Source organism: Periophthalmus magnuspinnatus, chromosome 6 (genome assembly GCF_009829125.3).
Source record: "Periophthalmus magnuspinnatus isolate fPerMag1 chromosome 6, fPerMag1.2.pri, whole genome shotgun sequence".
NCBI lineage: Eukaryota > Metazoa > Chordata > Actinopteri > Gobiiformes > Gobiidae > Periophthalmus > Periophthalmus magnuspinnatus.
This window is the reverse complement of record NC_047131.1, coordinates 17,633,264-17,657,778: the sequence shown is the minus strand read 5'-3', so window position 1 is coordinate 17,657,778 and position 24,515 is coordinate 17,633,264. Positions and strand designations below refer to the sequence as shown.

Here is a 24,515-nt window from a genome sequence, read left to right as displayed (position 1 = left end):
TAAATAAACTTTTCAAAAATAATTAATAGCACAACTTGACCAATTCAAAGCTAGTTCTGCAGTATATGAAATATGTAATATGTAATATGTACATGCACCAGAATATCTATATTCTGTTACTTGGGGATTGGGGATGGGGATTGTACAAGCTCTAATGGTCACAGACTTATTTTTATGATAAAGAAGTCTGTGACCACTACTTACTTAATAACATTGCGTTTAATGTTTTAAAAAGTGACTTCTAATAAGAAAAAAGCTGAAGTCATACATTTTCAGAAATCATATTTTTCATTTTGCGGCTGTGCTCTACACTTGTTGACTGTTTGCTTGGTGATTGTTAGGGCTTGACTAATTATTATGGTATTGGTTGGGCTGGTTGTTAGCCTTCAAATGATCTATAGATTTTGTTGCTGGAGAAACTACAAAAAAAACAAAAAAAAAAAAACAACTACAATATCACAAAATGGCAAATAGCATTTGGAAGTGGAAAATACGGTATAAACACTAAATATTGCACCACAAAAATGATTGTTCCATCTACCGAGTATTGAAGGATAAGTCGACATATAAAATTATTTTGACAGGCCTAACACACACACCTCAAACAGCACAGCCAGAGCTGTGATCCGACCTCCTGCTTTAATGGCCTCGTCCAGGGAGTCAAAGCGAGCTGGGTCAAAACAGTAAATCTGCATCTGAGGGAGAGAGAGAACACAGGAACAAAGATTAGTGTTATCTGATCCAGACTGTACAAACATAGATGGATTGTGGGTATTACCTGTATTATATGTTATGAAGTTACATGGGAGAGATATTGAGTTTGTGGTATAGTTTTGATAAAGTTGGAGAAGGATAAAAAAAAGTCTCTCTGCTTTTTATTACCATAATTAAATCCCCATGTGCCCTTTTATTGTTTTGAAAATGCTATATGCAGTATTCACCCTCCTCCCTTTGCCATCTGCACTAAGTCACTCCCCCTTTAGAGCGCTATCACAAAACAATCTGCATGTATTTTACTATTTTGCACATTGCATCAGGTTTGTGAAGATGTTAGTGTATTGTTCCTGCTTGTGTATATTTATGAAAACTGTGCTGGAGCATAGATCACGTAGCTTTGCATAGGATTAAACTGCTGTATACTGTAAGGAGGTTTCAATTAGCACCCAGAAGAGATCACTAGATTACTCAAACATGCATGGATGACATATAAAACTACTTCAGGCATGTTTTTGATGAGAGAAGGTTATAGCATGCTAGAAAGCTCCAAAAAGTCAATTTTGCATAATAAACCTTCTTTAAATGAAGTATTTATTAAGACTAGACTTGAAAGATTAACCGCAATCAAAATGGTAATTGTAGTTCATCAATGTATCAAGTGTTGAATAATACATAAAAAAAACAACTATAAACCAAAATAACAAAAGTGTTGCATTTCATGGGGAATATAAAGTGGCTGTACCTGTTTTTTGCTTTGTCACAAAACTGAGATATTGTAAAAAAAGGTCTTAAAGTCAAAATGAGACTGCTGTGCGGTATCTGCATCCAATTATAAAGCATTTAAGCTGGCGTGCTATTAATATGTTAGTTGTTGCATTACCATGATCGCAAAACTCTACTCTGACCTCAGAATATTATGAAAAACACTGATAAAGTAATTGTGGTAATAATAAGGATGCATTAGATAAGTGAGGCAAAAGTTTCAACCGCACAGTTTTAAATGAAATAAGTCTGTTTTTCACTTTGAAGAATAAAAAGTAAACATTAGGTAGTCCCTTTAAATTCCCCCTGTAATTTAAAGTAGGAGGAAATAGTAAGTACCTCTAAAGGATATTTAACCCCATTCAGGCTGTGTTCAGAGCCGTCTGATGTAGCGTTACAGCGCCCCCAGTGGAAGGTGATGCGTCCAACTTTGAAGGTCGACTGAAGACCGCCACCACTCACGTAAAAGTCCCCGTCTATGTTCACAGCCACTGAAACAAAAGCAAATACAGGGAAAATGGATTAAAAACCGGAAAATGACATAATGAGTCCAAAATATAAATAAATAACCAACAAGTATTATTCAGTTAAGTGATATTTTATTCATAATTAATAATAATGTGTTTTATAAAGGAGTGGTACAGTGGCATATTGGTTAGCACTTCTGCCTCACAGCAAGAAAGCCTCAGGTTCTATCTTCAATGCAAAGACTTTGCATTTCTCTCCTCTAAAAAGCAGATACCTTTGCTAGTGTCAAGAGCCAGGTTCCCCGTTTATTATAGGTTAAATAAACAAAAATTTAGACTTTTTAAGAAGATCTGAAGCACTTCCATTAATCTACTGGATTTTTTATTTATGAATAACAACTTGTTTTTTGATCTGGCAAGTGATAGAAATACTTCTCAAATAAGTCATATCAAAAAAAGTACTTACTCAGATCTAAACCAGGTCTTAACCAGGTCTGAATCAGAAAAAATCCTGTTTCTAAAACCAAAAGTAAGGTCAACACCAGAACTGATCCAAAACGACTAAGCCAGAACCTCTTCTGCCGTATCAAACCAGGTCTAAACCAGGGCTTGAAGGCCTAATAATAGAAACAACCCAGGTCTAAACCAGGTATAAACAGAAACTTCAGTTGACCAGTAAAAGGGCCCATGTTACGCTGTTTTCTGATTTATGTTATAATGTTGTTTCCACATACCAGGGCTTGTGTTTTGTTTCATTTTCACATGTTTAAAACACAAACTCTGCATATTTAGGCTGATTTCTTCTCTCACACAGAAAACACCTTGTTCCACCTTGTGATGTCATGTGGTAATACAGGAAGTGCTCCACTGTGTTTTTAAACTCCATACACCTTCGCTAAAATCATTTGGATCATTTCAGCCTTACAATTGCCGATCTCTACTGAACTAAAGGTAAGAGGCAGCTGTTAAATTGAAAACTACAGCTTCATGACATCACAAGGTGGAACAGAGCATTTTGAGCTTTGGAGATGTAAACAGACTAATAATAAAAAGGTTAATGAAACAAAGCACAACTCCAGATATGTGTTTGAGGTGGTAACAACATTATATCATGACTTAAAGCTCACAAAAGACAATTTTGCGTAATATAGGACTTTAAAATCAGGTTCGTATGTGCTCCAATGACCACGTGCTCTTCCCTATTAGTCACAGTACAACCTAGTCCTATGGTAAACCTGTGTATTGTGGATCTTTGAAGCCACATGAAAGGTGAGTGACAGAGAAGATGGACGATGGCCTATGAGGTGTAACACAGGGAACAATACTCTCAACAAATGCTCTTTTAGACCTGGGACAATGGACCAGTCAGTACCGCCATCCTGTGTGTGCAGGGGGCCATCTTTGTGTTACGCTCTCAACAAAAGCTCCTCCGCCTCTGGACCTGCTTTGATGGTTTGTTTCAGGTGGAGCGACATTCGAGGCTTTCATCTTCACTATATGCTGTGTACGCCCAGTGTCATTAAAAAAGCAAGGAGTATGGATACAATGTAGGGCATAATAACAACTTAAGAATCTATGTCTTTTTTTTTACATATGTCCCCAAATAATATTAGAATGGTATATTTGTAATGTGCTGAAATCTGTCTGTAAATGTTGAGGTTAGGGTTCAAGGATTGCGCAAATGTAAAAGATATTAAAGCAGACCTTTTACGCAAAATCGACCATTTAGTCACCCAAAGTTGTATGTGGAGTGATTGGTGCATGTTTGAGCTTTCTTTAATCGCTTATTTTCAAGACGCCACATTGCCGATCAATCCCCGTTTTCACCACCACCAGCATACGCCCACATTCTCCAATTTTATTTTATTAATTGTGATCTGTGCAGGATTTGGCAGCATTGCGTAGTCATTTTGGTGCAAAAAATCAGCTGCTTGTTTGCGTCTTCTGCAGCTATCCATCGGACGTGCTGACTCTTTATTGTGATGACATTTACGCTGTCGTCAGCTCCCATTAGGCACTGAAGTTTTCTAACGCAGAAATCAATAGAGTTGTTTCGTTTTAGATTAATATTGCAATTTAAAATGTGAAAATTATGATCCTCGGGGGTCATAGATTATAGCTATAGAGCAAATACGAGCACAATAGATCTTCTTTAAGCCACAAAGATGAATGAAAATAATGAAAATTACTTTTAAAAGCATTTTTTGAAATATTATACACCTATTTTAGTTTATATGTATTCTTTTTAAATATCTGGATTTAAAGTTTTTGTTCAGTTGTATTTGTGTTCATTATCAGCCCATGTTACTTAGTCTAGTCACACAGACCATAAACATTGCTACTGGCTTCCTATTCATTGCCAGAAGTTTCAGATTTTAAATTGTACCTGATAAATATAGAAGTAAATATTTTTGATGTACATGTGCAATTTAGACATACACAAGCTGTGCAAGTGTAATCATATTTTGAAATAATAACATTTGCTGTAAAATAATTAACACTGTCATTTAAACACCCTTGCCTTGACTCCCATTTTAAAGGCATTGTTGAAGTCTCATTTCCTGAAGGATGACAAACCCTGACTAGACATGCCCTTAATGGAGTTGTGATGACAGGTTTGTTTCCACCTTTTCAAACAGTGCATCCATCACATACTTTTTTCCACAGAAATACACTCTAGACTCTATGGACTGGATCATGACTCGAACCAAAACTAAAACCAAAAAACAGGACTATAGATCAACCCCAGAACAAAACCAGGACTATGAGGTTTCAATGCTCACAGTTTTCCACCTTCAATGGATTCACAGTGCTTTACATCAAGAAACCAATCACCCATTCACACACACATTCATACACCAGTGTACACAGACACTGGGAGTGAGGTGGGTTAAGTGTCTTACCCAAGGTAAGAAACGACAGCATTCATCTGTGGGAGCTCAAATCCCACCACCAACCTGTGGGACAGTGGATCTGACCGCTCAACCAATGATGTCGAGAGCAGGATTCGAACCACCAGCTGTCGGATAAGTGGACAAACACTCTACCAACTGAGCAACTGGTGGGACTGTTACTGCACTAAACCAGGAAGACCATGCTAGATGTTCTTGTTCAGTATTAAGCTAGGTCTTAAGCAGGACCTGAAAACCGAAGGTATGAACTTTGAGAGTGTTTAAACAAGAGAGAAACGTGAGAAAATGTTAATGCCTGTGTGAGAAAAGTGTATAAAGTGTGTGGTGAGGGGTTTTACAGCCTTAAAACATATATAATAATTGTTAAACATAAAGCTGAATACTTTGTGGATTTCGCCTATTGTGGTTTATTTTTAGAACGATAAACAAGGGACCAGTGTATAGAATTAATAGGACCACTTTATATTGAAACAAGAGAAAGACCTAATTCATAATGAACAAATTTGTTTATTAAGAATGATTCAGGCTTAGTAACTACTTAAAGTGATACCATGTAACCTTCTGGAGGTGGAAAGTCACCTGCATGAGTCCATGGAAATAGAAAGTTAAAACCATACACTTTGGAGCATGTGAAATAAGTTTTGTGGCATACTGTACTGTACTGTATTAAAGCCAAAGGAACAACATTTCCATGGAAACAAGCAGAAGGAGACCCCATTCCAGGCCAAATATGAGTCAGGTTTGTGGAGATGCAAGCCCGCTCACAGTAAGGATGCTCTTTTATCTATATTTTTCTTGGCAAAGCATCCAAAATGAATGAATTTTTTGGCGAAAAAGTTACACGGTGGGGCTTTAATTGTGTTAAGTGTTAACAAAAAATGCATAAATAAAAGTACTCTTCCCACAGTTTGAGAACCTTTAGCCACAACCCATTTGTTCTGTAACAGTAACAGGTTTCTACATCTTGTCAGTTTGAATTGACTTCAAATTGTCTAGTGAACGTCTCTATCAATAAAAGCATTGGAAGCATCTGGCATTCGGACAACTACTACAACACTGCTCCTCTTATTCCTGGTGCCAAAACGTGGAAGAGCGGAGCGTTCCGGAGAAAAGCGCTGGATTCTTGTCTACAGTTTCACTAAGAATAGTCTTCAATGCACACTGTAGTTCACTGTGTCACACCACTCCAAGGAAATATAGCAAAGAGCGCTTCTTTCTGTCAGGCCTGTAACTGTATCTGGTTTAGTAGGGCAGGGCGGTACAGGAGAAGACCTCATGTATTACTCACAAAAGAGCTGACAAGTAAAGACAAAGAACGTGCTTTTTTGAAACGAGAATGTACTTTTGATTTTTAAGGTTTTAAGGAACACATTGTGCTTGAGCCTGCAATATAGTTATGATCTACGACATAATAGTAATCACAATATTCATCTAAAACGAAACGGCTCCACTGCTGACTTAGAAAAGAAACGACTCCGCTGCTGACTTAGAAAACTGTGGTGACCAATGGGAGCTGATGTCGCTGTAAACGTCATCGCAACAAAGTAAAAACAAAGTCACCAACTATGATGGATAGCTGCACATCACACTAGAGTAGCAGATTATTTTCATTTGTACCAAAACAACTACGTGACACTGCTGAATCTGACATTAAGAAAATAAAATTAGAGAACGAAATAAGTAGAGAGCAACAGGTGTATGCTGGTGGCGGTGAAAACGGGTTGATCGCAGTAAGGCATCTTGAAAATAAGTGATTAAAATTACGTAGATTTGTACTTTCGGGAAATAAGGCATAGAGGGTAAATGAGATGGGGAAACTATTACAACACGGCTAAAAGATCTAAAAAGTTGACTTTGCATAATAGGTCTGCTTTAAGAAACAGCTTGTAGAAGTGTGTAAGTAATTGTGGTATTGTGGTAGTAGGTAGTTGTACAAGTAGTAGTAGAACAGGTGATGTTGTTGTATGTATTAGGGTTGTCTATAGAAAATAAAAAGTGTAGTAGTAGAGTATAGGGTATAGAAAATCGAATACCACTTGATACTAAAAGAAGTAGATACTCATATCAATACAATAAAAAAATCACAGTGACTTCAAAATTGAAATAACTCATCATAAGTCAGTCTGATACAGTTATGTCTTTACAAACTTCCTCGGCTCAACTCTGTCCCTGCTCCTTTTGAACGCCCGATGTCTCAAGATCATCATAACAACAATAAAAAGTTAGATACTTTCTTAGATATTTAGGCAGCTATATTCTAATATTCTCACCAGTCTTGCCATCGTTCTTGATAGTGGTGGCGTCTGAGGTCAGGGCGTCCCATCCTTCGAAGAGCAGAGCCTGGTACTGCAGTTTCACCTGGGCCAAGCTCTCCTCGATGTTGATGGGCGACTGCCGGGCGTTACTGCACGACGGGAACTTCTTAGCCCAGTTCTTTTGGTTTAAAGTTCCTACAAGAGAAAAAAAAAATCAAATATCGAACTATATACAAGAGAGCAAATGTAAAATAGTTTGTCTGTTTGCAGCCTAATAAAGATGGTGACATTTAGTGGCAAATCTCCAAATCAAACACAAAGCTAGCAATCCTTACTTATGGGATCATTTTCCTGATATATGCAACATTTTGAGAACTTCTAACTGTTCAAAAAGGTAAGATATGCTGTTTTAAATTGTTAATTGCTATAGGAACTGTCTTAATTTTTCATCATTCTGAGTAGCCTAACTTGCGACAGATATTTATGTTACTGAAAAGTGAATTAGCCACTGCAAATCTGCCTAAATCTGAAAATTGTCAGAACCAAAGCGGGGCTAAACCAGGACTTAACCAGTATGTGAAGGACAGACTAAAGCTAAGACTAAAATACAACTTATAAGCAAATAAATAAGACTAAACATCTTACTTTGCCTGGTCTCACCACACTAAATTATTACTACGTAGTCAAACTGATAAAACGCAGACTCCAGACCTGAGTGCTCACAGCTGGACCATTTAAGTGAGAAGCAGAGACAGGGAGCTGAAGGCTAATTCGCAAACCAACTCCAGCTGCAGAGTTGCCAGGTACTTGGTTTTTCCGTGGAATTTGGCGACTTTTTCAGAGCTGCCGCGGGTGAAAAATATTGTCCGCTGTTTGGTCAGAGCTATCTTCCACGTAAAACATATTGATTTTAGAAGAATCCCTAATGATAGTCTTGCATTTTGGTGAAAAATCTTCATATCCAAAGCCATCAACGCTCTGTGGAACTTCTATTTGTGGACGAGAGAGGGAAGGGAACAGGCCTACAGTGGAAAATACAGCCACGGTTTGCTGGTTGAGTCACTGAAGCCTGGCAACCTTATCCAGCTGCTAACGGCATGTACAGAGGTCGGAGATTGACTTTCTAATGTTAAACGATAACCATGAGATACCTAAGCTTTTACATGATATATACACACTTTTACCTGTAAAAAAAAAACAAGTTAAGTCTACTTTGTTACATAATTACAGAAAAAATCAATAGCTATTAGACTATGTTTGTTTGATGCATCAATTCTCATTTTCTTTTTATACCAACTGAAGAAGACAGAGATAGAATTTAAAGCATCACATTAATAAAAAACAAAGTTACTGATCTGTGTAATGTCTGGTGAGCCTTGTTTGGTGAGCCTTATGTTTCTTATTGCTTGAAGTGGACTATATGCAGGTAACAGGATAGTTAATCATGAAAACCCAGTGACCCCAGTCTACCTGCTCACTGATCTACAGCAGCTCTGGTTTAAAGTGAGGATCTTAATACAAACCGCATGTGAACACACTCACCTACGTCCATATGTAGGAACCAACATGCTATATCTATGAACTACCTCTTACTACTACCACTAATAACACTAATAACACTAATACTGCAACACTGTAACATCAACTAGCCACGATTATGGTAATTTAATGTTTTTTTGCTTTATAATTTGTAGATATAGGCTACACTTGTTGGTTTAAATTATAAAGTTGCATAAAGTGATTCTATATCCAAACAGGCATGGATACATACAGTCTAATCCAAAATTTCTTTTACTACTACTACTACTGGCTTACTATTACTACTACTTCCACAAATCCTCCCATGACTACACTGCAGCACACTCTTTATAATATGCTCTGTGTTCACCATCTGGCTTTTGTCTGTGCTGCGCTCTGATTGGTCCAAACATTAGGTGTGCTGCTGCTGACCCATAATTATTAAGACAGTTTTCCCATGTGCAATGCGCTAAATTGATAACAGGCTTTGTAAAATAGAGGTTTGATCCCATTTTGTTCTTGTTCAGTTATTTAGTCACCTATTAGCATCAGTGTTGGTTTGTTAATTGACTTTTCTTCCGCACAAGTACTAGAGCTGCAGTCCGAATAGTTAAAATACATAAGCCTACTAGTAAGAAACAACACTGTAAATGGGATAGATGGGATTCAGCTTCCTGTTATATGATATATTTTGAGGATTTCTTTTTTCCCATTCAAAAGATCTATAATTTAAAAAAATGGGTAGTCATTATGGCAACTGTCCTAATTTGTCATCACTCTGAAACACATGGATTAGTAAATAAAATAAAAAATAAAATAAATTAAATTAATGAATTAAAGTAAATAAAACCAACTCAAAGTTACTCAACAGTTAGTTTACATTTCAAATTCAACTAACTTTTTACAGAGAGTGGAAAAAAATAGCAATTAATATTTGTTTATGTGCATTTATGTGTATTTATGTATTTATGCATGTTCACTAGTCCTTTGAGGAAAGTTACTGTTGCAAATTTAAAGTTTCTTGGTCTAACAGATCACAGTAGTGTAACCCAGTCTCCTGCTGACTCACGGACCCGACCCACACGTCCGTTGACCTGATTAGTTCACTGTCCTGCTTGTGTTTCAATGAGTCTACTGCAGGTCTCTAAAGGCCTGCTTGGTCGGTTTATTTGACAGGAGCAGCGTGAAATGGGGGTTAAGAGCAGGGAGAGACATTCGGTCGGTAAATTGTCAGAGCTAGGAGCAGATCTCACGGTGCTGCAGCTGCACAGAAACTACAAATCTGCAGCAACCAAGCCCCTGCGTATTACAGATAAAAATGAAACTGTAAAATATATTGATGTTATTTCTCATGCATCCAGGAGTGGTTCAGATACAGTAGAGTCATGCATAGGATAATTGCATATGTTTATCGTGTTTTCGTGATGCATGACGTAGCTCAAAACACAACCTGTAATTTCAGGATCTGTCGCTATTGTTCTGAAAGTAGCAATCATGTTGTTATAGGAAAAGGTAATTGCATGGTAACACTATGCCTTTTTAATGTTGTTGGAGCCAATGTCTGAGTATTTTTACAAATGTGAAAACCCACTCTCACTTGGACCCCACATTATGATTTTTGACACTGTCTTTAAGCCTTGAATAAGACATTAATATAAGATAAGTTAGATAAATATTCACACCATAGACTGTATATATAAATGGACATAGCTGATCTGTTAGCCGCCGTGTTTCAAATAGGAAGTGAGCATGATGTGTCCGTAACTCAAGATATGAACTTTGATAACAGCTAGCGTTACCAACAGGTTTGATTGACAGTGTTGTCCCTGCTAAACCAGCGGTGTGGGCAGGAAGGGGTGTTACCTTCAACAGTCTCTCTCCAGATTGGCTCTTTGGTTGCTATGATATGGTTGAAATTCCGAATATGCAACTCGGCTTCAAATTCGCTCCTCTAACCGCTAGCCTCGGTGACGTTCATTTGACTGGTGCCGAATGCTATGGGTGACGTTATACTCCCTTAGTCCACTTCTTTATGTGGTGTAGGGGGGAAGGCTGGCCACTTACGCTGTTATTACTTTGCCTCGAATGTTCCACAGTACAACATGTCTATCTATCACAGAAAATCACATCTATGGTAGCGCCACGAGGCCAAGTTATAGGTTAGATCTGCAGAGCGAGAACGCCACTCAAAGAATGCAAGTTTTTCAAGATGTTGTTTAGCCATAAAATAATCCACAATTAAATAAATGATAGGTTTAATACCATATTATGGGAAATTCCGCACAAAACAATAACATCTCCAAGGAGACAAGCACATAGCAAACCCCTCACCAGAAAGGATTTGCAGTGCAGCTTTAATTTAATCATCAACCCACATCAAAATGACCAGGAGAATAAAACGTTATTGGCGTTAACATTTGGAAACATGCCAATGGTAATCTCTGAGACCTCAAACATGCACCAAAGACTAAAACTCCTAAATTTAGACACCAGATGATTCAAAGCAGTCTGGGGATATAACTAGCAGGCTACAGGAAGTTAACAGACCCAATATGTCAAGGTTTAATTTACTCATAGCGATGAATAATGGAGCATAATACAGTATATAATGAATGACCTGTGTTATTGGGTAATAGTGCTCTAACTCATCTTCTTCCTAGCAGTACTGTGAAGTATGTGTCTATGAAGTAACACACAGTTCTCATCAGGATAAAAGGCAGAGCGGTGATATACAGGTACTTAGTCTAAAATACTGACATTTTTATTAGCACTTTCCCAGACACTAACTAGTTTCACCATCTTGTCAAACGGCCCCAAGTCAAATATTTACGTTTAAAATCTATTTATGTAGTTGCAAAATGAGTGATGGTGATGAACAACGTCTGGCTTTGCTGACTTGAAAATCAGAGTTACACTAAAACATTCTACAATTTAAAGTTATGATTTCAGATGTATTACTATTTTAAGTGCATCCACATACTTTGAAGTCTTTTCATGAGAACGCAAATGTATCAGTGTGATTGAATAATGCCACCACTTTTTGGCAATATTGTGAGAAGGTTTTTTCAAATTATATTCATTTATGGTGACAGAAAAGACATAATTTTTTGTGCAGTTCTTGTTTCATTTGATTAGGCCAAGTACTTACACAGATGTCAAACATAAACCAGAACAACAAAACTGCAATCTGACGGTTAAATCTAATTATTTAACCTATTGGTATTTTTGATGCCATTTTACAGTCTGAATAATGAACTCAGACCACATATTTGTTCAGTGCTTCGTTTGTAATCTGATAGTAGACCTGCACTGTAAGAGCTGCTATCACAAAAAAGGGGTTTCAATTCAATGGCGCCACACAATTTCACACATGTGGTTTGAAAGACACACCCGAAGGACAAACACAACCTCTACTTAACCTATACTTACTTTAAAGAAGAAATATTATACTCTTTTCAGGTATTTACTGATAATTTGTTCCTTGTAGTAAATAGTTACATCAAGTTAAAACAACTTAAAGGGGGAAGGTCCACTGTTTGCTTATCTCCATGGTCAGTGGTCACATTTTTATTTAGCACTTTTCCACTTTCAAGGTACCGTACTCAAAGCGCTTTACATCAAGGGATGACTCACCAATTTATACGGCAGTGTACATAGACACTGGGGGTGACGAGGGTTAAATGTCTTGCCCAAGGACACCGGGACTTGAACTGCCAACCTTCAGATCAGTGGACAAACACTCACCAACTAAACAACTGTCGCTCACTGGAGAGGTTTTTGCTTTGCCTTGGATGTAAAAGGGTCATTATTTATTTAATTAAAAGATTCATTCTAACTGTGAACGGAGTCTCCTCTCCACAGGTATGACCAGTAACATGAAAAATAAAAGTTACATTTAATAACACTACAATTGTCTGTCCCCTAACCCCACTAGCTCTTTGTGAAAAATGGCAACGTGAGCACTGTTTAGGCCTGTCACGATATCACATTTTAAAACACGATATATTGCTGAAGAAGATATAGACGATAAACGATAATATTGGAACTAATCCATACCACTGACAATAATCCTAAAGTAGAATTTTCCCCAAAAAACTATACTAAATGTACGATATTGTTAAAAAAAAAAAAAAACTGCAAGAAATAAATAGCAGAATAAGACACTGTGGTAGTTATTTTGTGTCTATAATGAGCCATAGAAGTGATTTATTCAACCATCTACAGCTTAAATCTTACTGTAGAACCAAAGACATAACAAAAAGACCCCTACTAGTTCACAAAAAAAGTACAACAATAAATACTGATCTCCAAAAATTGTTGTTCCATATAACATATAGTGAATAATAAGATGATATAGTAATTATTGTTACAGGCCTCGTTAGCACTGTCATCTCAAATGTAGGGAAATATAAGATTCAAACATGCAGGAATCCCTCAAATTTCATACAACTTCTAGTCGGCTGACGATTAGAAAAAAACTATATAACAGTTTCACTTTATACGCTCTTAAAAGTCAATGTTTGCATAATATCTCTGCTTTAATATCTCACTTTTGCGCTGTAGAATTGAGCCTGGAAGATGGTCGTGACTGCTTTTTGCTAATATGCTAATTATGAAAGTCCTTCAGGGAGCTGTTTTGTCCAAATGTCACCAATGAAAACGTCCTGGAGTTAGTTCTGTTCTAACCACCTGTAATAAGCCTTCCCTCTGGGTTCAATTATGGCAGAATGAGTCGTGACCTGGAAACTGACAGCCTTTTCCTTTCACACATTTTGAACGACAAAAAATTGTGAACTATGACTCCCTGATTTTAACCCACCTGTGCACTCTGTGAACTTACTATTGAAACCATTTCCCAAGCCCTGCTCCTACTTCCTAGTTAAAATACCAGTTGGTGATGGTCTGAGAAGAATGGGATAAGAACACCTTGGTACAACAGTATTTCATTAATCGGACCAAATGTATTGTATTTAGTTTAGGCTTGAATGATCATAAACACATATTTCAAGGCTTGTATAAGGTGCACTATGCAACTTTTCTCATGGTTGGTTCCACCATATGTCTCCATGGAGATATTATTGCTTTGCCTGGAATGTTGCATTGCATAGCTTTAAATATATACCTCCACAGAAACAAGAAGGTGGCATCGCTAGGCCAAATCAGATCTGTGGCGAGGCAAGCCTGTTAATGGTAAGGCATGTTTTTCAGTTTAAAGGTAAAAACACCTATCTTGAATAAAGCCAGATGGATAAGTTTAATGCCATACTGTAGGACATTACCGACAAAGCAATAACATATTCATGGAGAGCAGCAGGTGGTAGACGGAGGCAGATTACTGTACCAGTAAAAGTTGCATAATGCACTTTGGATTACTGTAATTTCTGTGTCTATAACAACGATATCTTGACCCTATAGCGGCGGATGCTATGGTCGCTGATAGACTCACGGTTGCAGACTTTCCATTACCGTAATTCCGCAATGAATTGTGCTATCATATAAATTCAAAGGGCATCTCAAAGCAGAGGCATGGGGCTATTTAAATATTTTACTGTCATTACGGTAATCTGCCTCCGTTGTCCCTCGAAGATGACCAATCAGAGCGCAGGTGCCGTAGGGATTTTCCCAGTCACTTATTCAATGCGTCAAAGAAAAACTACGGGTGGATATGTAAAATAGAGGTAGTTGTGTGAAAAAATGCAATACATTCTGATACTTCCTTACACATGATTTGTATGGCTAAAAAAAGAATAAACGTCTAGGCGAGCTATACTTAAAGTGTTAACAGTATATTTTTTTTATAGGCAACCTTTCTTTGAGGGAGAAAGTGAAATTATTTCTCTATAATGATTTGATTTTTTCAGGTTACAGACACCAGAACACACAAATTGTTTTGATAAAAATATAATGTAGGCCTAAATGTATACAACCAGTTCAAACTGCCAGTAATACCCAGGTAAAGTAATCCCACAACTGTCCTGCAACTGCAACAACACTGCCTTAAATTACCGTCTAATTTACCTTTACCTCTCTAACGACATAGTACTGAACACCATAGTCATTTTGAGGTAAACTATTAAAATGGTAATAGGATCTGTAATTAGGGGGAACTCATGTGAGGCTTAAAACCAGTTATTTCATTGTAATCTCACCTGCGTAGGACCAGTCGATCTCTTCTGAAAACTTGCGTTGGTTCCTGTACACATATCCACGAACTGTAACAGAAAACCAGAAAAAAAAATCACATTTACTCACTTTGTTCTAAAAATATTTTTGTTCATGCCAGACTCTTTTACTGCTGCAATAACTTCTAAAAGTTTACTAGACACTTTAAAATATTTCACTCTGAGTTCAAATGGAAATGAAAAGACCAAAAAGCTGCTTCTGATTAAGAGGTTGATATTACAAGTCTCATTAAATCACTGTGAAATCGCTTGGACCAATATGCACTGCTTACTGTTTACGTAATTTGAAGGATAGTTATAGTGTGCTGAGGAGCCTGGGTCAAACCGCAAACCACTGAGGTAGACCAGAGTTAGCACTAATAGCTGCTTGTTCCTGTAAATGGGATTGAAATTTGGCACAAGTTCAATATAGACTTTAGGGCTAGGGCTGTCGTGACAAAAGACAGTTTTGGTCGACTAAATACATGTCCTGCCAATGGATTATTCGACTACAAGGTCTCTAGTGATCAAACAGTGAGCTAGTTTCAGGGCTAGTTTGTGCGAAAAAAGGAATCCGCAATGAGCAGTGGAATAACAGCCTGGACTGGAGAAGAGGCCGTCTGCGACCTGTGTGTTTATGAAGCAGCAGCATATTAAGAGCATATTTTGTATTTATTTTGAGTGAAAAGTGTGAGCCTCTAGTGAGAAAAATACACTTGCAGCCTATTTTAAATTGAAGAGTGGCTTCAGCTGCGACACAGGACACACCACTGCACACTCCAATCTGCTGAACTGGGTGTGCAAGTGAGATGAACCTGGCGACATAAGAGGGAATACTAAAGGGGAAGTAGGAATCAACAATTTCACAACTGTGTAGTAAGATGGAAGCAGAAATCAGTGATTGCACATTCACACGCTGTATAGGTTAGAGCAAATGTAGCTACCCAAGTTTAAACCTTTATTTATAACGCATTTTTTCATACAAGAAATGTAAGACAAAGTGCTTCACAGTTCATTAAAAATAATCCCACATGTCCTTGCACCCAACCACTCTTCACCCTACAACTGCCTTACCCCACTGCACCTCATGCTGGTGCTGGTGGTGTGTAAAAGTCTTGCATCTCTGTGTGTGTGTGTGCCCCCAGCAGTATGTGAGCTCCGGCGTATTTCTTCTTTGTGCCACATAGTGAGAAGGCTCTTCTTACTTTGACTGGACTGAAGGTGTGTAATGCTGTTGTAATCAGCAGACCTAGGATATGGTACTCCTTATAGAATGGTTAAAATATGCTTTAGTACAAGTGAGTCTGCTGTGTCCCAGAGAAGACAAGTCATGAGCCTATAATTTAATTTAATGTCATAACAAGATTGCTAATATTTGCCAGCTTGGGTGACTACATACACCCCAACCTATATAGTGTAAATGTTGATTCATACTTCCTCCTTACTACTCATGAATAAAATAATAATAATAAAAAAGGCACGATTGTTTGCCTGGGATCCAGAATACACACTTCTTCAACACTTTATGAAGATGTGAGTCTGGTTACTGGTGAATCTCCCTGTTTTCAAATGGGTGTGATTGACAGGTGGATTAGCCACAGGGACATGCATGGTCTGTTTGTATCGAGAAAAAAAAAAAAGAAAAAAGAAAAGACTGAGGGACTGACTAAAAAACATTGTGGATTTCTGCAGAATCAATCAAGTGAAGCGTTAAACTCTGTTAAGCTGAGGCAAGATAAATTAGATTATTATTTGTAAATCATAGGTGACCAATGAGCTCCTTTGTTTTACATGTATCACTGAAAATAAAAGATCTGACTGCACAATCACGTTTGACCGGGCTTGAGACGCAACGAAGGACGTGAGGACCAGACTGAAATCAATCTGTATAAAGAATACAAAGAGATATCATTCTGGATTTGCCAGGCAATAAGACTTGGTATTTTTTGAGTTTGACTTAAAAATGCAAATAGGGAAGATGAGTCTTGAACTTGTGATTTAAAATGCATCTAAAATTGTTTGTAAAAGTAGCTTGTACTCTGAGTAGTATTTTTCATGCATACTTTTTTACTTTTACTTAAGTAAAATTTTGGCAACAATACTTGTATAGTACAATAGTATTTGCACTTGTACTGCACTTCTAACTATGTAACTGCTTTTACTTGAGTACAAAATGTCAGTCCTCTTTCCACCACTGATACTCACCAATGGGGACCCAGTTGTTTACATACAGTACTATTTTGGTAATCATGCAACAATTGATTTTATATATCAGATAAATATTTTTTTTATTATTATTTCCCCAAAAGTCAAAAGAACTTAACTACTACTTAACATCAGCAATTTGTGGGACTTGTTGTAGATTAAAAAAAATTGACATCAGTATGTGCAAATAAAACAACCTAAAATAGAGCTAATATTCTATATAAATACAACACAAAATTGAAGTATAGGCTGTTTTGATTGAGGTTATAGTACGAGTGTCCCTTTGTAGACATATGGCCCATCAGATCTCATTGTATCCCAACAGCTCTGTCACTCATGTTTATAGTGAGAATCCTGCTGTATGTGTCTGATGTCAGGAGGTGACAGCACTAACACTGCTCTGGTCCAGGCATCTGTCTCTATAATGAAGTGGAGCTGCTGCCCTCAGGGGCCCGGGGCCACGCTAAGACACAACACAGCACATTAGCATAACACAAGCACGGGGCCCCTACCACAAACAGAGCACAAGTCACACACACCAGAGAGGGGCCAGAAACAGCAACACAAGGTGTTGAGGCAGCTCTGGAAACACTAGGAATTATTCATTCAGTTCTATGTCTGAGATTTTTGTCCCTCACAGGCTTTAATATTGTAGTGTCATACGGTTTCATAGAATGGTGGCTGCAAGCGTGCTTTACAAAACTGCAAAATTAGTTTAAAATAGCACTTTTGTGTTTGTACCCAAGGCTCAGTCACCAGCTCAACAGCTCAGCTCAGCTCAGTCCCTCATTCATGGAGCTTGTTGGGGAAGTTTTACTGGCAGTCCATAGAATATTGATGAAAAGGCAGGAGACAGTTCGGATGGTTTATGCAGAAAAAGTGTATTATGCATCACAATGGCCAGCGGGACTTGAACACTCATTGTTACACAGTATTTTCTGTCCAGGCCCTGGTGATGCTTCCACATGAAGGGGTTTAAAGGGCCCATATTATGTTACTTTCTGATCTACGTTATAATACTGTTTTCTCATCACAAACATACCTGGTTTTGTTTTGTTCCACTCAAAAACACAACTCCAGCTATGTTTTTGACGAGGTACTAACTTTATAACATGGCTTAAAGCTCACAAGAGCCAATTTTGTGTATGACCTTTAAGTAAGCCCTGTTGTGTGTCATACTGAAGGACATATTGTATAAATCGATGACTACGTATGAGACATCAAGCAAGATGCAGTATTCGATGAAGTATCCCACCTCGACAATGCATACAGGTCACCATCATCGGCCCCTCTGACCAGTGTGACTACCACCACAAATCACTCACACACCACATTCATACTAGACAAGGCAGGTCAAGTGTCTTGCCTAAGGGCAATTCAGGCACTAGAGCACCTGGTATTCCCAATGGTCTCCCATCTGAATGCTAACTAGGTCCAACCCTGCTGAGCTTCTGAGATCTGACCAGAAGCATTAATAAGCTAATATAAGCAAGGCAAGTGTATTTGTATAGCACAAATCGTCCAATAAGTAATTCTAAGTGCTTTACACAATAAGAAAGACATTAAAATCACAATACAAACAAATCAAACCATAAATAATCATCATAAAATTAACATGAAAAGAGAATAAAACCCTTTCAGTCATATGCACAGCCAAACAACCGTTTTGAGCCTGGATTTAAACATTATCAAAGTAGAGGCTTGTCTCACATCTTCAGGAGGACTGTTCCAGGTTGTAGCTGCATAAAACTGAAACACTGATTCCCCATGTTTAGTCCTGACTCTGGCCAGCAAGAGGCCGGTCCCTGAAGTGCTCAAAATGCGAGATAGTTCATATGGCACTAACATGTGGGGGATGTACTTTGGTGCTAGGCCATGGAGAGACTTATACACAAGCAGAGCAGCTTTAAAGTCTATTCTCTGAGCCACAGGAGCCAGTGCAGAGGCCTGAGCACAGGACTTATGTGCTCGTACTTCCTGACCCGAGCAGTAGTGTTCTGGATGTACTGCAGCTGTCTTACTGCTCGTTTGGAGTAGTGTAACCTACTGGAAACAAATGCATGGATAAGTCTCTCCAAGTCTGATTTAGACAGTATACCTTTGATATTTTCAATGTCTCTGGATGGTAAAAAGCTGCAGATGTTATTATATAACCTAATCCAAATGTCGAACTGAATGAGTCCCAACTGCACTGGGCTGAGCTGTGTCCCCAAGTGAGGACAAGGAGCTGCTTAATCCTGGATTACACCTGTGTTCGTCTGCAGAGGAAGTGTAGTGTACACTAATGAGCATAGGCATTAAATCTGTCTGTCACAAACAATGGGGTCTATTAATGTGTTTAGGCTGTTAACAAAAGTGATGGGACTTTTGGCTCTTTTATGGGATTTGAATCTTTTGGATCCATTCATCTCAAAGATCCGTTCAAAAGACTGATTCTTTTAGGCCACTATTTATTTATTTATTTATATGACAGAAGAAAACTAATTTTAACAACAAAGTAATCATAGAAAGAGATACTCAGAGAGCTTTGGGATGCTGGAAGGCTACCAGTCTGTGGCCAGGGAATGTTTGGGCCCTGTCCTGACTGTGTCTGCTGTAACAAACAATAAACCTTTTTTTGTATTTCAAAACTCACCGGGATTAGCAAATGGATTATTTTTCATCTAGAACAGTAATTGTTCCACAACAATTATGTTTTTTGTGCATGAATCTCACACTCTTGTCGCCCGCTCTGATTCTGAGCTGATTTCTGTTGTCGTTTCAGTGTTAGTCAGTGTAAAAATGCAAATTAGAAAGAACAAGATTCGGCTCTTAGATCTGGATCCAACCGTTCACATCAAGGAACCGTTCAAATGAGCCGGCTAGTTCACCAACATCACATCATTAGTTAACAGTTTATTTAATACTGACACTGCAATGAAGTAAGGATGGCCAGAAAAGAAATTTTTAAGACCTCTTATGATGATACTATAATTTTGAGACCAACACTGACTAGGCCTGTCACAATAATCATTATATCAACTTCAACTATCAACTATATGAAAGCTGGAACATTATTTTTTTTTGGGGGGGGGGGGGTTAATATTTCTCATTTACTACTACGTACTTTTTATTTGCACTACTGGGAAATATTTGGTTACTTTTTGGCTATATGATAAGATTTAAGCCAGAAAAGGTTGAATTAATAACTTCTATGTGTTATTACAGACACAAAGTCAGTACTAAAGTGTTTCATTTGGCTGTTTATTTATTGCAGCTCTTCATTTTTACCAACAGCTTCACTCCAGATTGGCTCTTTGGTTACTATGATACTTGTGATCAGAAGCTTTACGTTATGGGTGATGTCATAATTATTTAGTCCACTTCTTTATACAGTGTATGCAAGAAACCCATAAAAGTAAAAGGATTTCAAAACTAAACAAGAGGGAAAAAATGTACTGAATATTCAAATTCTGCCCATCTCCAAAATATCTCCTTTGCAGTTTTCCGTACTGACTCCCACGATTTCCTCAAAACTTGTCAATAAATAATCAATTAAGTTAAGAGGAAGGCTACTGGCTGACCTTCAACACACAGCTATCTAAAGGTCGTGAACCCGAAAGAAAGGTCAAAGGGGAGAAGTTCATGACACAAGGAGATGTTTTATGAGTGCTTTTAACCCTTTCCTGTTCTGTCCATTCCAGACCAGTGCAGGGTATTGTCATTCAAATGAAGCAACTGTTCAAAGGGTCAATATAAAGGATTATTAGCACACATGGCTTTGTTAGTGATGTCCCGATGTAAAATTGACTTTTATTTTGAAAGGAAGAAAAAAATGAGGGAACAAAATTGTCAATGATCACATTTTTATAAAGCCCTTTTCCACCTTCAAGGCACTCAAAGCATTTTACATCAAGGAACCACTCACCCATTCACACACACATTCATACACCAGTGTCCACAGGCACTGCAGGCGAGGTGGGTTAAGTGTCTTGCCCAAGGGCACAAGAACAACATTCATTTGTGGGAGCTGGAATCACACTGCCAACCTGTGGGTCAATGGATCTGCCCGCTCAACCAATGAGGTTAATGTCAAGAGCGGGATTCGAACTGCCAACCTTTGGATCAGCTATTATCGCCTCGCAAAATCCCCATTAAAGGTTTAAAGTAGGACTGTATGTGAAGTTTGATACATATATCTATTTGAGAATGATTGCATCTAGTGTCCCAAAATGAGTGGATGCATTAGAAGTAAGACACACGTCTTGGGGATATAGTATATTTTTGCATGGAGTCATTTGTGTTTCTGGGGGTCATTTGCTAAACAAAAATATCCCACTGGATGACTGATTGCTGCATAGTACGACTGACTGCTGCATGGTTGGTAAAAACACAGTACTTTTTTAGAGCAGTACTTCTTAAGACCAAGTATGATGATCCAACTTTGCTGCATTATGTTGCAATTCTTGCAAATTCTTGCAAATATTCACGGTACAAAAGATACAGAAACACTAAGGTCATCTGGACTTTACACTTTAGTCTGTATGGGAGGTTAGAGTGCAGATATATACTGATGGACATATTGAAGGACAATGTATAAATCAGATGACTACATATGAGACAACAAGACACTGTATGAGATAAATATTGCAAATTGATTTCAGTAGTTTCTTGAAGAATGATAAATGTAAGATTCTGCAGTGTCACATAGACATTTCGGCACAAATGAAAGAAATCAAATCCACTGCTGCCTAAAGTGAACTGTATCTATCCACAGAATGAGCTGTCAGAGTAAGAGTAAGAGTAAAAGTAAGAGTAGAGTAAGAGTAAGAGAAAGAATAGACTAAGAGTAAGAGTAGAGTAAGAGTAAAATCATGGTTGAGTAAGGGTAAGAGTAGATTAAGACTAAGAGTAAGAGTAAGAGTAAGAGTAAGAGTAAGAGTAAGAGTAAGAGTAAGAGTAGACTGCTGGCTAAAGTGAACTGTATCTATCCACAGGAGGAGCTGTCAGTGTAGAGTAAGAGTACAGTAAGAGTAGACTAAGAGTAAGGGTAAGAGCAAAGTAAGAAAAAGAGCAGAGTAAGAGTAGTGGAAGAGTAAGACTAAGAGTAGACTAAAAGTAAGAGTAAGGGTAAGAGTAGAGTAAGAGTAAGAGTAAGAAAAAGAATAGAGTAAGAGTAGACCAAGAGTAAGAGTACACTAAGAGTAGAGTAAGAGTAGACTAAGAGTAAGAGAAGAGTAAGAGTAGACTAAGAGTAAGAAAAAGAGTAGAGTAAAACTAAGAGTAAGAGTAAAAGTAGACTAAGAGTAAGAGTAGAGTAAAAGTAGACTAAGTATTTTTGTTGTAATATGATGCTAAGTGAGCTGTAGAGGGTTTCTATGGCTAATTATTGATACCTTCTGTTATTTATATGTTGCAGCTCATGTTTAATCAAACAGTCTATTTAAAAATGGTTCACTGGGATTATGTGGCATTATTTACATCTTAATTAGTGGTATAAAGTAGTTTCAATATTGCCTATTGTAGTATTTCTCTATAGTAATAAATCGTGCTTTAAAATGTGTTATCATGACAGGTCTACTTAATACACAAATAACAATGCAATATCTTTCTAAACCTAACTTGTAACTCTGTATTCTTTACTTCCTGTTTGTGTTGTATGCGTTTCATGTGTCCACTCCCTCACAGTATGACAGGTGTGTTGTAGGACAGACACTAGCTCACACTGGACTCTGTTTCTCTTTGTTTTGTGGCGTGTAACCGGACCTGGCTCTTGAAGTATCTGTATGTGCGACATGTTGTTTGTCCTGCGGCAGAAAGAGCATCAAAGAGAACAGAGGGTCAGTGAACGCCTCACGCCGTCACCGCTGTGTATGTGCGGGGCTTTGGTATCTTAGTAACAGCTTTAAAAGAGTCAAGGGTAGAGCAGAAATACAGGATGTGTTAAATCCATTTGGTAATTGGATGTTTTGAGCCATGAAAGACTTGTACGCGCTTTTGATTGGAGAGAGGAAAACAACACAGGAACAAGAGTTTTAAGAGTACTATTAGGGTATTATTTATAACAGCAAACAATGCTGGCACAAAAACAGCCTAATCACAAATATTTTTTCAGAAGGTACATGGAGTAATGTTAGGTTGCTGCAGTAGTAGTAGACGCAGTAGCAGTAGTAGTATCAGTAGCAGTAGTAGCAGTTCTTTTAGTAGTAGAGTGAGGAGGAGGAGTAGAAATAGTAACAATAGCTGTTTAAGTACTAGTAATAGTATAAATATCACCAGTAGCAGGACTAATAGAACTTGTTGTAGTATTACTATAGCAGGAGTAGCAATAACAACAGCAGACGTAGAAGCAGTAACAGCAGCAGTAGTAGTAGTGTCCATCCTAGTAATAGTATAAGTAGAATGGAATAAGTAGAATTTGTTATAGTATCGCAATTGTAATAATAGTAATAGTAGAGGTAGTAGTAGTAGCTGTAGTGGTAGTAAGTAGTAGTAAATAGTAGTAGTTGTAGTAAATAGTAGTAGTAGTGGTGGTAGTGGTAGTGGAAGTAGACGTAGTAGTAGTGGTGGTGGTGGTGGTAGCAGTAGTAGTAGTACAGTAGTAGGGTGAGGAGGAGGAGGAATGAAAGTACTAACAATAGCTGTTTAAGTACTAGTAATAGTATAAATAGCAGCAGTAACAGGACTAATAGATCTAGTTGTAGTATTACTATAGCAGTAACAGCGGACGTATCAGGAGGAGTAGCAGTAATAGCAGTAGTAGTGTCCATACTAGTAATAGTATAGTATTAAATAAGTAGAAGTGGAAAATAGAATTGTTTTAGTATTACTTTAGCAGTAGTAGCAGTATTAGTATTTGTAGTATTTGTAGTAGTGTTAATATCAGTAGTAGTAGTAGTAGTAGTAGTAGTAGTAGTAGTAGTAGTAGTAGTAGTAGTAGTAGTAGTAGTAGTAGTAGTAGTAGTAGTAGTAGTAGTAGTAGTAGTAGTAGTAGTAGTAGTAGTAGTAGTAGTAGTAGTAGTAGTAGTAGTAGTAGTAGTAGTAGTAGTAGTAGGTAGATGAAGTGATAAAGTAGGTAATAAAATGAAACCAGGACTAACACTATCCCCAAAGTCAACAAACAGGACTAACACTGGCCACAACCTCTCAATTTCACACACACACCACATTCATTTTTAGGGTGGGCCCAAAAGTGTCTTGCCCAAGAACACCACAACAGTCTGTACTGAGCAAAGCAAAAGAACCTCCAAGCTTCCAGTTCTAATACAAATCATTTACAACAAGTAAAGTGTCAAATCCTCCAAACCTACACAGGATATTCACACTTTAAATTGAATTACTTGACTCCAGGTCTTTGAAAAATGTGAATATTTGAAATAAAACCAATCTTGTGTTTTGCCTACTTATCCTACTTTCGGTGCCTACTTAATCCAGGTTTAGATCTGGTTTTATTTTATTTTTCAAACAGTACCAGAACGAAAGAAGGGGCTTGGATACATCCTCACTCTAAAAACTTTTTATCCAGTTGACTGATTTGAA

The 24,515-nt window shown here is 37.7% G+C and overlaps 1 protein-coding gene across 2 annotated transcripts in view; it reads right to left on the bottom strand.

Annotated features, from left to right (window-relative positions):
• Positions 1-24,515, bottom strand: part of ptprz1a (protein tyrosine phosphatase receptor type Z1a) — a 103,083-nt gene that overhangs the window by 49,556 nt on the left and 29,012 nt on the right. For both annotated transcript variants that reach the window (XM_055222484.1, XM_055222485.1), the window contains exons 2-5: positions 14,781-14,843; positions 7,129-7,308; positions 1,819-1,970; positions 600-695 (exon numbers count right to left, since the gene is read on the bottom strand). In XM_055222484.1, coding sequence (XP_055078459.1) covers positions 600-695; positions 1,819-1,970; positions 7,129-7,308; positions 14,781-14,843 — 491 coding nt within the window. The remainder of the gene's footprint in view (positions 1-599; positions 696-1,818; positions 1,971-7,128; positions 7,309-14,780; positions 14,844-24,515) is intronic.